The sequence below is a fragment of the Tachypleus tridentatus genome, chromosome 1, assembly GCF_004210375.1.
Source record: "Tachypleus tridentatus isolate NWPU-2018 chromosome 1, ASM421037v1, whole genome shotgun sequence".
In the NCBI taxonomy this organism is placed as follows: Eukaryota; Metazoa; Arthropoda; class Merostomata; order Xiphosura; family Limulidae; genus Tachypleus; species Tachypleus tridentatus.
Window position 1 is genome coordinate 67747250 of NC_134825.1, and position 15887 is coordinate 67763136.

The window sequence follows — 15887 nt, forward strand, 5'->3', positions numbered from 1 at the left end:
TGTCACTCACAGATTTTAAACGTGCGTTCTCTTATTTCATTGTTTCCAGAATATAGCAGAAAGAAACTGAAGGACTTTATTCTACTAAACCCCCGAATAATATTGCAAACTTCATCAAAAGCACTCCTTGCCCTTAATTTATTGACAAAGTACTGTTCTTATAGATAAACTTTCCATCCTTAGAATCATCCTAGTACCAATACTATTACTAGTTGTAATGTTGTTATTAATTACTATTAAATATAAATACTAATCAGAATATTATATTAGGAATTAAGATCAAGCATAAGATTTCAAATTTAACTTTCATAATCTATTTATATATGCTAGTAACGGAAAGTAGTGACAACTAGTTTACAATCGTTGCCGTAGTTACTGCACGATCACCCAAATTAATTGTTAATTAATCAATCTTTTAATTGCAATTATTAACACTGCATACTAAGTAATGTTTACTCCTACATTGTAGAATACCATGCACAGTTTTGATATTTTTACCTAAGAAAATATAGACTTTTATTAGTAAGAATGGTATTTTGGATTGGTAATATTACTGTCAATTCCACTTTTTGGCAGTAAAAATATGCAAATAAAAATCCAAATAAATATAATCTTTATCGGCATTTTCTTCACGTACAATGTATCAATACCAACTAAACCTTAATATATACGTGAATATATTTTTTTTACCAACTAAATCCGGATTATAAATACTACAAAACTGCAGTTACCTTATCTTATATAACATCTGCATTATGCAACCAAATTGCCTTTTGCCGGTTCCAGTGCAATAGCGCCCCCTGTTACACAATCTTAAGAAGGAAGCAATAACGATATAAGGAAGTACTTCCTTTAAAATCTTTAACACCACTTATGAGTCAGAAAATTCAAATCTCAAACACACTTTTCAGTTCTGAGTAAGTAATTACTTATGATATAGTGAATTATATTATTTCGACATGATTTCAAAATTTTACTCGGAATATTCTGGTAGTCAAAAAAAGGCCGAGATCACAAAATTTCTTTATTTACTGATAACGAAAAATCCTTCTGAATATACACCTAAAGTTATACAGATTGTTGAATAGCGTATATATATCAATATGTACATATATTGTAGACACCTTCAGCCTAAACATTACAAAACGAGGAGGAAGGCTCGTAGTTATTAAATCTGCAGGAATAGCTGAATATAAACTTAAGATCTTTTGTATCGTCTCCTAGTGTATCAGCGAGGATTTGTAAGCTTATAACGCTAAATATCGGGTATAGATAATCGTATTGGGTACAGTATAAATAGCCCACAGGCTTCTACACATAACGTTTCAAAGAGAGTTCTAATTGGTGAGATCAAAACCAATATATATTGTGCAACACACGATGAGCATGCTAATGCTATGGGAGTCTGAAGACATGCTTCCCAGAAAACTTGTGAAAATATCTGCTATGAGGTTCAATCTAGAAGTAATACTGAACGAAGCATGGCTTAAATAATTGCATAGCTGTTAACGTAAAATCCACAAACATCCAATGAAAAGTCGCCAAGATTTAAATTAGTGTAAATATGTAGGTTTTATTATAGTAAAGTACTGTACTGTCTACATGCAGAGTTATTAATTGTTCAGTTACATCACTGTTTTATACATATCTGTACAACAATAACATATATGTTATTTCAATCACAGATTGTGAACTAATGAAATCATATATTAACATGCTCTGCTCTTCTGGAATGTTTCTCCATGAATGACTTGCATACAATATAATTGTTGATGGTAGCGATAAAATAATTATGTATTAATGCTGTAGCACTCAGTCATTTTTCGGTTTGTGTACACCTCGTAATTATTCAACCGGTGGAGCAGATGCTGAACATTCATATGAATATAAACTTCGTGAAAATGTGGCACATTAGTAACATTTGTCAATGACTAACTCATGTAAGTCTGCGGATTTACAACGTTAAAGTAGGGGCTCGATTCCATCGGTGGAGACAGCAGAGAGCGCGATGTGAGAGATGCAATGAAAAAAGCACCCACCCACACACTAACTCATTACATACTTTGGGTTTGTTTTTTTTTAATTTCGCGCAAAGATACACCGCGGGCTACCTGTCCTAGCCCTCTCTAATTTAGCAGTGTAACACTAGAGGGAAGGCAGCTAGTCATCACCACCCACCGCTAACTCTTGGGATACTCTTTTACTAACGAATAATGGGATTGAACGTTACATTATAATGTCTCCACGGCTAAAAGAGCGAGCATGTTTGGTGTGATGGGGATTCGAACCTGCAACCCTCGGCGTATGAGTCGAGTGCCTTAACCACCTAGCCATGCCGGGCCCATGACGTGCTAACATTAATATTAGGAAGTGACGCTGCACCTCCTCACTCCTGTGTGTGTGCGTGGCCCATTGTGTAGTTTTGGTGATTGATTAATAACAAACAAACAAAACCTTTTGTATTCCAATACCCCCCAACGTCAGAGCGGTATCTCTGCGAACTTACAACGCTAGAAACAGGGTTTCGATACCAGTGGTGGGGCAGAAAACTGATGGTCCATTGCGTAGCTTTGTGCCTAACTTAAAAAAAAACAAGTATTACAATAACTCATCAAACAGATATCTGTAACAATTAACACATAACAGAAAATACGTTTATTTTTTATTAAAAGAAGGCAAACATCAAGTTTTAAAAATATACATTTTCATATAAATATATTATGTGTACTCAAAAAATAAATGAACTAGGAACCTCCATTTCACGTCTAAAATAATATGTACAAGAAAGAGTAATGTGTGTATTTTCCTTTGAAGTAATTTCTATAATGTTTCAAAACTTTTAAAATAATATCTTAAACGACTAGGAAACCTGTAGTGAATGATCGGCTCTACAAGCACATAAAGTGTTTGTTGTTTTTTATGTATGCTAATAGGGTTATATAAGAAACTCGATAATTGAAAAATAAATTATAAATACAGTTGAAAATATTATTATTAGTATAGTTTGCTTGTGACATTAAACGCATTGCCAGTTTTATCTATACTGAAGATGGCGACGTATTACGGAATTATTTAATCAGTTGGTGAGTTGGACCAATATTTGGCAAATGATCTTTGATTATATTAAGTGTAAGGTAATACATTTGTGTTATTATAACACAAATTATTATGTGATATCACATGCTTAACATAGATTGGAACACAATCAAAAACACGAGTGAAAAAAAATAGATCTTAGAACAGTGATTGATAAGTCATTTAAGCTATCGAGGCATCATGCTCTTGCTAGTAGCAATTCTAATAGAATTTTATGGTATATTTAGAAACATGTGTATTATATGTCAGAAGAGGTAAGTTAGGCCTGGGTTTGAATTCTGTGTACAGTTTTAGCATCCTTATCTATTAATAAAAGGATACTGACTTACGAGAGTTAGTAGGATAATTCTAGAAATCAAAGGATATCTTAAGGGGTTAGAATTAAGATCTTATAACTTGTTTTCCCTGGAGAAAAGTAGGATAATAGATAGTGCTATTGAATATTACAAAATTACTCAGTGTAAGAATATGATAAAGACCTCTCATTTTAAAGACAATATATAGAGGGGCCTAAGTTTAATATTTAAAAAAAAAATACTAGATTTCAGTAAAAAGTGTTATTTGTTAGTAGGGCAACTAGGTTATGAAATTAGTTGCAGTAGGTCAGACTGGCACTTTACAAGAGTTTGGAAAGGGGTATCACTAATTTTCAGAAGACTAAAGAGTGGATTTAAAGTTTATATTTTGTCAAAATATAGCGAGTAATGACAACCTTGAAGGACCAAATACTCCATTGTTTGTTGTTCATAGGTTATTTTACTTTAAGATGATCTGTATATTGCACAATGTTTTCGTTTTGTTTTTTGGTATGGATGGAACGTAATGATTTTAATGACCAACTTGTACAACATGCTGCTCATATTTCAAATAGGTGTATATGGTTAATCATTCGAGGAATTTATTTTCGTGCTTGTTTGAACTGTTTAACTTAAAACCGAGTGGACAAAGACAGCACAGATAGTCTATCATGTAGCTTTGTGATTATTAACGAACGAACGTTATTGCAGAGCAATTCCTAAGATAAGTTCGATTTAAAGTGACGTTAAAATCGACGAATCCGTTATGGTTTCAAGAAAAGTCCTTGGGATGCAAAGAGAAAAAAAAATCTCACGTTTATGATAACGAAAGCACATTGTCAGTCATATCAAATTATCAATGTAATAAGCCTACTTGACTTACTTTTTTGATGGACTCAGCAGTTAGCCCGATGTGGCTTTGCTATAGGAAAACACACACATACACACTTGCTCTTTGTTGTAATACAAACTTTTCTGCTATCAAATTCTCTCTCAAGCCCTGTCTATGCTTGTTGAGAAACTGAAGTCTGCGCAGGGTTTTTAATTAAAAGGACTGTTGTAGACTTGTAACAGTGTAATAAAATTTAAAATATTTCAGTTTCGGAAAAAATATTTTAAAATTAGGGGCTAGGTTACCTGGTTTTTTGATTTTGAAATCTGGTTACCATACCCAGAAACAACCGATGATAGTTAATTTGTGAAGTTGAAATTCCGATGGTAAGAGCTGAGTGATATAAAACTATGATGCCTAATTAATGGCGACAGTTTTACATGTGCTTTGTATATTTCAACTTTTATAATCATCCATGTGTTATGTCCTTACAAATCTTTTGGAACTTTTCTTCCTTTCATAATTAATTTTCTTTACTAGAAATAGCTTTAAAATATTTCGGTTGATTCATAAACTGTCTACACGCATTATAATTATATACTTTTATCGATAATTATTTTAGTTGTATGTTCATGAAAACTTCATGAAAACTGTGTGATTCCACATTCGGAGGGAGGAGCTAAATTTTAGTCTTTTTTTTTTTTTTTCTATGGGGCACTTCTTATTAGAACGTTCAATAACAGAAACACGTTTCTGTATTTTGGTCGGTAACTATGTTTTACTAAGTTCCAAATAATAATGTTTTCTGTATTCATTACTTTGTACAAGTACAAAGTGTTTTAGCCATTCAAACTTTACTTTAGTTTCCCATTCTTCGAATTGATGAATATCGAGAACTAACCGAAATGTTGATTTTTTTTCCTAACAATGTGGAGCATTCTCATGCGATATATAATAAATATCTTATTAATGGAACATGTGCTGTTTTAACGTTTTTTGTTGTTTTTTTGCTTTTGCATCTCCTCCATGGTATTACAAACAAAGTGTTCTAGTAACTGTTTTAATGTTTTTGTACCTCGTAATGGTATCCTTTTCACTTCTTTTCTTACATTCTTTTTTCAGGTCTATAAATCTACTTGCTGTAATGAATATATGTTGAATATCTTGTAGTTAATTTTGTATTTGTTTGTTTTTTGTTAAGCACAAAGCTCCACAATATCTGTGATTTGCCCAACAGAAGAATCGATACCCTATGTTTACCGTTATAAGCCCTCTGACTTATCTGACGCCCGGAATGAGATAGGGGGTTAAAGTGAAAACAAAATGATATTAAGCCTAACTGGCTTTAGGCAACCAACCAAAGCTTTATATAGTAATTTTAATAGCGGTCCAATTCCGTCTGTAATTTATCTAGTCATTTGTAACAACTTCAAATATATTTTCAACTACACTATTAGTATCTCTCTTTACCGTATGTTAAAACAGAAGGAAAAGTGTCTCACAGTAACTGGACTAGTGTTTGTGTTTTTGTCTAAAAGAAACGAAAAAGTTTGCTTTTTTTCTCTTTCGCATACTTTTAAAATACTCAGAAAAGGAAAGTACATTTTGATAACTTATTTTCCTTTACCACTTTCAATAATACTTTCGTTATTCATATCGTAAATCATCATTATTTTATTGACAAATTTATTCAGTTAATTAATACTGCCTTATTTTTATGTTTGAGAATTGTTTATTTTGGATTGCAAAAAACAAAATAAATGCAGTACGGCAAAACTCGGTATCATGAAGTGTTTTACTACTTTAAATATATTCAAAGCAAACCTTTATCAGATCTTTAGCTTCTTTGTCTGTAACTTAACAACTCACATTGCCATAAAATCACGAATAATGTGTGTTGTGCAATTGAAGATGTATCTTCAAGTAAAAACATTCTTAAGGCTGAATCAAATATTTTTTTAAGTCCATCCTCTTAAATTAATGCAAAACTGACCGGATCAATACATAAGTAAAATCAATTTCAACCTTGTTTGCCACAGAATGGCACGATGGATAGAAATGCTGAAACAAGAGTGTGTAACACAGGTAGAAAATATGACATACTGATGATGTGTTTGAATAATTTTAGTTATTTGTAAGATATATATATTCTTTCTAGTTGTGCTGTTGAACAAACTAATGCATAATAATCAACGGGAGAATTACACTAGATAGATCTTTTAAACACATTCCAAGGATATAGAAAAACTTGAGAGACATGATCATTTGCAAAGGAAAACATGTCAATTCCTAAATGTAACCACGAAGTGATATATTTTTATCAGTTTGTCATATTTACTAATTACTTCTTTTGTTAGAAAAATATCCCTTGATTAGTCTCTGGATTTAGGAATATGCTTAATAACTTGGTATTAGTGTATGATAAAAAGTGTACAAACTTTAAACGTCTAGTGCTAAAGAAAACTGCTCACAAATTTGCGTTGAAAAACTGATCTAGGCGGGTGAGAGACAAGAAGTTGATTAGCTGTGAATTTAGTGTGGTTACAATTTCGAAACTGTCATGCTTTTATACAATTTCGCCAACGTTTGACTATAAAAAGTTGTGAAACGTTGATGAAACAACTTCTTTGTTAAATATACGAGGAACAAAATCTATTTATTGATATACTAATAAAGAATCACAACCTACAACAAATATTTCAAGGAAATACCCCAAAAAAATGACGAAAGTTGTTACCTACGAAAAAGGAAGTTACTTGTCGGCGTCTGCTGTAGACTTCGAAACTGTGCGAAAACGATACTATGAAGTGATATGTCTGAAATGTCTCGCACTTTTATTCCATTTTTTAATGACTCATTTGATACTTATTATTATTACGTCGATTTTATCCATTTTTTTTTTACCACTGATGGATAATATCTAATGTATTTTTGTTTTAACTGTAGTGATGACAGTACAGAAAGTATAACGCTACTTAGTGCTGAAGCGTTGTTATCAACTTTTATACAAAATGTGGCACGTGACAACGCTCTGCCAATCAACTGTGTTATTGGGTATACGGCAAAAACAAATCTAAGGGACGTTTAAATAATTTAAATTAACCATTTATGTAGCTAAATACTTTTCTCATATTAATCAATACTTTCGAGAAATATAGACAAGTGACACTATTTTCGTTTAAAATTCCGATTATGCGATACCAAAGAACTATAATAAGCAATACATATTTGACGCGTTACCTACATTTACAAATATGCCCGGTGCGGGTCAAAGTTTATAATATCCAATCGGTTTACGAAGTTTACAAGGTCGTTTTCGTACGCCTGTAGATTCGGAGTTCCAGTCAATTCACTGCCAACTTGTCAAGCTTCAGTAGGGGATAAACAATGACAGTTTAACTGTATGTGTAAAGTTACTTAATTTTGAAGTTGTCGAAATGCACTGTTCAATCAAGCATAGAACTTTAAAATTATTTTCGCAACTTTTATCAGATAAGCGACGAAAGACTTCGCTGTCTACCACTGGTTCAGAACAATCTACTGCATATCAAAAATTCCAAGAAACTACAAAACACAAGAAACGTTCACTAAAATCGTACCTTGGTTTTGGAAAGCTCCACAAACAGAAATCTGTTGATTTCGAAGACACGGGATGCCTTATTGGAGAAACAAGCCCACCATATACAAAAGACGGAAATGAATTTAAGAATTTTTCGAAACTAAATGATACAGGCAAGAGTAATAACAAGCCTGTCAAGAAAAAGGTATGTTTTCATTTTCTCGTCTTAGTTATACTTTCTCTATATAAGATTTATTTAGTAATTTTGAAAGGTGAAAAGAAACTGTGTTAAATTGTTTAAATATGCATCACGAAGGAAGCGCCAATGATGTAATACTACGAAATAGTTTTCTAACCGAAAATAATTATGCATAACTGAGTATTGTTACCTAAAACTGTCACACACTTTTATTTCCACGAGTAACAAAGTTCTAGACTGATCCCATCTTCAAGTTTACCATGTAGTTGGCAATAGTATCAATAACAGTTAAAACAACAACATCTAATTACGCTGAAAAAGTAAAGAAAACAATTAAGTAGTTCGACCAATAAAAAAGGCCCGACATGGCCAGGTGGTTAAGGTGCTCGACTCGTAATCTGAGAGCCGCGTGGTTGAATCCCCGTCGCTCCAAACATGCAGCTGTAGGAGCGTTACAATGTGACGGTCAATCCCACTATTCGTTGGTAAAAGAGTAGCCCAAGAGTTGGCGGTGATGACTAGCTGCCTTCCCTCTAGTCTTAAACTGTTAAATTAGGGACGGCTAGCGCAGATAGCCCTCGTGTACCTTTGCGCGAAACTCAAAAAACAAACCTACAAAAGTGGTTTAATTAACATGAAGAATTATATTATGTTTGTTGACAAGAAGTAAAACACCAGCGTATAATATTCGTATCTGGAGTACACGAATCCATTCAGTGTAAATGTAGTTCGTATGTGATAACTGAATAAATTCTAGTGAACATAAGATGGTTGCAAAATGTTTTTATCAGATGAAAGACGAGCAGTTTCAACACGTCACAGATAAGTATTGGAACACATATACCCTGCCATCAGTAGAATGTACTTGCTATTTCAGTTCATTCGATGTCTAGTCTACCAAGGTAAACTGTACAGCAACATAACGGACATACTTTATTTTCATTAGCATGTTGCACGTCTTTGATGGCATTTAAATACGCGATTTTTTAAAAAAAACATAACCACTACCGTTACTATCATACCTTTCTACGTTTGATAGGAGAAAGTGCTTGTGAAATGTGTTTATATAAGTCCACTGATATCCGACAGTTTAGTTAAAAAATACCTGCAAAACGCAACTTCTGGTAATGTGTGCTGATAATAAAACAAGCATGATCAAAAAAAAAGAAAAGAAACGGATATGCGCATGCAAGTTAATATATAAACTAAAGTTTTATTAATCTAATTTGCAGTGTAAGACTAAAGAATAACACCAAAGTTTTATCCAGGATTGAATAACTTGTAAGCATGCAATGCGAACCCGCGACCTAGATTCGCCAAATTATCCAAAACATGCAAGTCTTTGGCAGACTCATAATTCTCTGTTTTGACTTTAACTGGCTTATTTGGTTGCAAGAAGTCTTTCCTTAAAAAGTAAAAATGTTCCCACTAGACAAAGACCAGAGAAATTCTATGTTACCGCCAAATTCCATAACAAAACGTTAAAATCTTACGCTGCAGCTCTTCAGTGACTCAGCGGTAAGCCTGATGGCTTATAACACTAAAAGCAGGGTTTCGATACCTGTCTTGAGCACAACACAGATAGTTTGTTGTGTAATTTTGCTCTTAACTACAAACAAATAAAATCAGCGGTGCATATGTCACCAACTATTTTAAGTAATATTCCCAAGGAAGGAATTTTCTAATCCATGTCAATTGGTAAAAGTATGTGAGGTACGCCAGATTGAGATAAACTCACCACTACCTTGAGGGTTTAGACACAGAGCCAAAGTGCAACTTCATCTGAGTACAACCTTTAGACTTTGTGTTAATAATAAGATTATTATATCTAAAGAAGGATGAGACACTGTGTTAAAACCCTAGTGGTACAGCGTTATGTTTACGGACTTACAACGCTAGATATCGGGTTTCGATACCCGTGGTGGACAGACCACAGATAGCCCATCGTTTAGCTTTATGTTTAATTTCAAACAGACATTGTGTAAATTCATAAGAAAAAGAATGTATCAGCAAGACAATGCACAAATGATTAAAGATGAATAAAAACATGTCTAGTTTTGGCAGACCGTGTTGGTCATTCTCAGTGTACTGAGGAAAACTGTTCAGTTCATTATGTGTAGATATATAGCAATAATGATTTATGTTTTGCAATTTCAAATTTAAACAAGTCTAGAATGGTCAACGTCTACTAACTAATTTAAAAAAAATTCCAATAATGTGTGTACCTGTTATACTCCCTACGGGAAGAAAAAAATCCTTTTTCAGAGGGCCCCTTCCGACCTTCCGTTTAATATAAAAATTCATACCTCTGCGAATATTATCTCTACAATGTGCAACTATATCTTGATGGATTAGAGCTAAACTTGGTATTAGTGATGAGTGCTTATGAGATAGATGATATTATGATATGTATGTTGACTTCATATGTGATAGGTGTTATTATATTGTAATATGTATGTTGACTTGAAATGTGATAGGTGTTATTATATTGTAATATGTGTGTTGACTTAAAATGTGATAAATGTTATTATATTGTAATATGTACGTTGAAATGTGATAGATGACAATAAATTTCAAGCACTAAATTTATTTGTTTATTTGAAAACAAGACACAGTATTTAAGCAATATATGGCTAGGATTTGGTAAAATAAGAGCAAGGTATACACAAATACCTCTAGAATTATTGCACTTTTTGCCGAAAACACAATGATTAAAAAAATCTCTTGATCCGAAGTTTAATCTCCTGATTAAAATTTTGAAACCTCCTGATTTTGAGCGATAGTTCTGTCATATGTGTGTATTTCGTCTAGTTTTGGATATTTCTATCGATTCTCTTTGGTTGCTTTGATGGTAGAATTTTAGTCCAGTAATGATTTTAATCAATCGAAATTAATTTTGTCGATAGTTATGAAAGGGCAACATCTGTAATTATTTTAGTCACTACACGAAGAATGCAACGCTAAAAATCGAGTTTCAATACCCGTAGTAGGCAGAGCACAGATAGCCCTTTTTTTTCAGCTTTAAGCTTAATAACAAACACACAAAGGCCGTGCACATGATAAATGCAATCATATATTTTTATAGTTACTTGGACTATGCCTTGGAAACTAGATGCGTAAACAAGTTCAGGAACTGTACAAGTACGTGGAGTTGTTGGAAACATGAAAACGAGTGAACAAAAATTAAAAGAGTAGAATGAAAATACGTAAAACAAAATATAATTCTAAACATAATTAAGCCTGAATGAAACATAAGCGTAATTAATTTAACTAATAAAAATAAAACGACAATCCAAACTCTGTGTAAACCGAATTCTAAACACTGACAAGAATTAAGTCACATTAAACATACAACCCAGAACAAATGAAATAAATAATAATGATAATACCTAACCACCAATAGGAAGAAATAAATAATAATGATAATACCTAACCACCAATAGGAAGAAATAAATAATAATGATAATACCTAACCACCAATAGGAAGAAATAAATAATAATGATAATACCTAACCACCAATAGGAAGAAATAAATAATAATGACAATGCCTAACCACCAAAAGGAAGAAATAAATAATAATGATAATACTTAACCACCAATAGGATGAAATAAATAATAATGATAATGCCTAACCACCAATAGGAAGAAATAAATAATAATGATAATGCCTAACCACCAATAGGAAGAAATAAAAAGGTGAACTAAGAAATGAAGTTAACACAGTTTATTAAAATTAAATTAAAAAATCCAAATCTACAATTGCTAATCAAAGTTAACAAAACAAACAACATCATTTGTTGTGTATTTTTGCAAAAACGAACATAGAAAGGACAATGATACAGGAACTTGTTCTTATCTTTTACCCAATTGTTTTCTGCGTCACAGTGAAACTATTCTCGGCCTTAGAAGCCTTCTTAGAAAATAGTGATTGCAAAATCACACTGAGTGCCAGAAAAATGGATATATCAGAAACATGTATTAAAGTATAGTAACAAATATAGTGAGAGAGAACAGAACTTATATTTTTTTATTGTTACTCTGGGATCTAACCTTATAGTAAATATGAAAATAGGACAACAATGATAAAACACACTTCACACTGATGTATCAAATTATTCCAAACTTACTTTTCTAAACCCCTGTCTCCTATATACTAAAATAAGCTAATCTGGAAGCAGTCAAAAGCTTTATTACAAAATTCTTATTAATTTAAATATATATATATATCAAAATGTATCGTTATTTGTGTAGAAAGTAACTGACAAGAGTTATTGAAAATTGTTCATTGCAGTTTGTTAATACACAGCGATGTTATGTTGACCTACTTTCTAAAGATGGCTCTTTATCGGATGAAATTTGAGGAAGCCTTGAGAAACAGAAAAAAAATATTCATAAAAATTTTGTACAAAATAAGTAACCTCTTAGATGCTTCTAGCCATAAGATATAGTGTGCGTGAGTTTATTAATTTGGCATTTAAGCGTACTTAGCTTTTCAAAATGAGATTAAGCTAGTTTGATTATATCTAAAATAAAATAAACTTTTCCTTGGATGTGTTCAGAATTAAGAGATGTTGGACAAATTTTTTTAAGGGAAATATTTGGAATGTTTCTTTTGTTTTAGGATAAAGTTTCATGAGTAACTAACTGTAATCGAAACTAGAATCATAGCGATGTAAACCCTGAATCTTACCGGGGGATTAAATTGGATGTAAGTTTTCGAAAACTGATATTGTAGTGGATACAAATTTAGGAGCTGCAGAATGCTTTTTTGCGTCTCAAAATATTATAACAAACCTTTTTAGTTTTGTTTTGTGTTTAATTTTCAAGTTTGACATGCAAAAGTGTTGTGTATATTTGAAGTACAATATTTCCACTGTATATAGTTTACACACGTTTTAAGACACATAGTATCTTATATATATATATATACGGTCATGATAATGGAAACTGCCAAGAATATTTGTTTTTCTTATACTATATATATACAGTGATCTGTAAAGGCTCTACACGGGATACTTAACAGAATTATGGAACGATCCTGTATTTTTATAGGATCAGATATTTAAGTGCAAAGTATGAAAAACTAAAGTAAAACAAGTTAAATTACTTAAATAAGTTGGGGTATTAAGATGGGCTTACGTAAGTGGTATACAAAATACCAATAATAACAAATGAAATAAACATCCAGTCCTTAAGTTTTCGATCAGTGGTATTTTCAGAAGATTGTTATTGTTGTTTCAGCACAAAGGTACAGCGTGGGTAATTGAACCCCGAATTCTAGCACTATAAGTCTATAAATTTACCGTTGACCCACCAGAGGGCACTTTCAAAGGAACGGGCCCTTATAGGAGAATAATTTTCCCTTTTTTGCTACATTTATTTTCAGTGCTTATTCTGTTCATTTAACGAGACTTTAATAACTTATATCTCAAAAGATAAAGATAAATCACAATTAGAACAAACTCTTAATCCGAGAACTTTCAAAAGTTTTACTGTAGCCTGCTCAAGTAACACGCATGCGTGAGTAAGGTGATCCTTTACTTACAGATTGTATTAATTTATTTCTTCTTATTTTTATTTTATTCAAGAAACGTTCAAAAAGAATCAGACGAACGGCGATGAAGGCATGTCGTTATATTGGAGTTGGGCTGGCAAACATGGCTCCCACCGTTGGAACGCCAATGGCTGCTTCTGTGGAAAATCCGTTCTGGTACTCTGAAAATTATTGTTACCCATGCACATATCCTTCAAGACTTAACCAATATGGATCAATTAACTATACTGGAAATCCTTGGGGTAGAAATCGACCAATTAGTGTGTGGTAAGACAGTTCGGAACAACAAAAGTCACTGAGATGGACTCTGTAAATTTAAAATTTATAAATAAATCAGGGTGGATGGTGCTATTCTAATGAAAGTTATGTATATATATATGATTATCAATTAATTATTTTTACTGGTTTTATTGAGAACAGGTAATATTTTGATTGTTACTATTTTCAAAAAGATAAATTGTAAATAAATTTTCGAAAATTTTTGTTGTTTTCAGAAGAAAACAAAATATTAAATTTATTGTTTAAATATCAGTGAAATATTAACTTATATAAAGGAAAAGGATTTTATACAGCAAACCGTTTGTAGTCAATCAGGTTCTTATTTTACCAAATTAATAATTGTGAAATTATATAACATTACGTTAATCATAATATGAATTACATCACATCTAGCCAATTTGACATTTTGACCAATTTAATAATTGGGCTGAATTTACTTAAAAGGCAAATGTTTTAAAATGCCAATTGAAGAAACAGAATGCTGTAAAAATGAACTCCAATTGGCATTATGGCTAAATAGAAAACTTTCTGAGAGATTTAAAAAATGCGAGTTGAATATCTTATGTATTTTGGTAATGAAATAAAGTAATTTAGAATTAGTTGTCCTTAGTCCTTACATAGTCTTTACAACTTTTTGTCAAACAAGACATTAATATTTGAAGAATTTCGTTATTAAATATCAAAACATAATTTTAGTTATCCCGGTGTTGCCAGGTGGGTTAAGGCATTCAACTCGTAATCTGAGAGTCGCGGTTTCGAATCCTCGTCGCACCAAACATGCTCGCCCTTTCAGGCGTGGGGGCGTTATTATGTAACGGTCAATCCCACTATTCGTTGGTAAAAGAGTAGCCTAAGAGTTGGTGGTGGGTGGTGATGACTAGCTGCCTTTCCTTTAGTCTTACACTGCAAAATTAGGGACGGCTAGCGCAGATAGCCCTCGTGTAGCTTTGTGCGAAATTCAAAAAACAAATAAACAATCACTTCAAATTATATATATATATATGTATATTAATATAAAATGCCCGGCATGGCCAGTTAGGTTAAGGCGTTCGACTCGTAATCTGAGGGTCGCGGGTTCGAATCCCGGTCGCACCAAACATGCTTGCCCTTTAGCCGTGGGGCCTTATACGGTGACGGTCAATCCCACTATTCGTTGGTAAAAGAGTATCCCAAGAGTTGGCGGTGGGTGGTGATGACTAGCTGCCTTCCCTCTTGTCTTACACTGCAAAATTAGGGACGGTTAGCACAGATAACTCTCGATTAGCTTTGTCCGAAATTTAAAAAACAAACAAACAATAATATAAAAATCTTCTGATACTGACTTTTAACAGAATAAAATGGGCCAGATTTGCCCCGAATCTATTCATTTGTAGCAGGGACAGAACTTCAAAACCCAGGCATATAATTTTAAACGAATAATACGCAGTCAGTGCTAAGTCATGCTCTTTTTGAAGTCAGCACTGTTTCGAAAATGATATCTATACTTTCCTATAATTCTGTACATCAAAATTAAGTATTTTTAATCAACCCAGTTTGAACCCTAAGCTGTTATAATCATGGCCACGAAATGTGTTGCCTCTATAGTACACTGTAATTGTGAATTGGTTTTGACGGGCATTGCAGCTAGCTGACCTAGGGGAGTTACCGACACGAGAACTAGATGGGAAAATAGAACTCTCGCACGTTGTGTTTGTGCACATGTGACTGGTCGATTATCTATGGTTGACCTCAATACGGTTTTATTTTTGGACTTTCACTAATTCTCAACTTTGTCAATATGTTGATTTTATTTCATTTTTATTCAGTTCTGATTATTTCGAATATATCCTATCCTTTCTTTGTGTGCATCTTATTTATGCCAACAACTCTAAACTTCCCATTTAGAGGTAAAGAAAATTTATCTATTTTTTTTAAATTGCCTGTGTGTCTTCCTTTCTACACAAGTTGTACACAACAACCCGCCTTCCCCCGAATCTTTTTTTTTGTGTGAAATACTTAACGCTGCAAGAGGGCTGATGATAAAAAAATCATTTATAATTTCGCAATGCGTATCTGTTGACAGATATTTGTT

The 15887-nt window shown here is 32.7% G+C and overlaps 1 protein-coding gene across 1 annotated transcript; it reads left to right on the plus strand.

The window, feature by feature from the left end:
* Positions 1-7523: 7523 nt before the first annotated feature.
* LOC143251122 (uncharacterized) lies at positions 7524-14415 on the plus strand. The gene is made up of 2 exons (XM_076502496.1): positions 7524-7988; positions 13572-14415. The coding sequence occupies exons 1-2, from the start codon at positions 7662-7664 to the stop codon at positions 13806-13808; spliced, it is 564 nt and encodes a 187-aa protein (XP_076358611.1). The 5' UTR covers positions 7524-7661; the 3' UTR covers positions 13809-14415.
* The last annotated feature ends 1472 nt before the right edge of the window (positions 14416-15887 follow it).

Bases quoted from the DNA above. Each gene is read 5' to 3' on its own strand.
- LOC143251122 (XM_076502496.1), top strand. From the start codon at position 7,662: ATGCACTGTTCAATCAAGCATAGAACTTTAAAATTATTTTCGCAACTT. The intron at 7,989-13,571 runs GTATGTTTTCAT...ATTTTATTCAAG, and splicing joins ACAAGCCTGTCAAGAAAAAG to AAACGTTCAAAAAGAATCAG.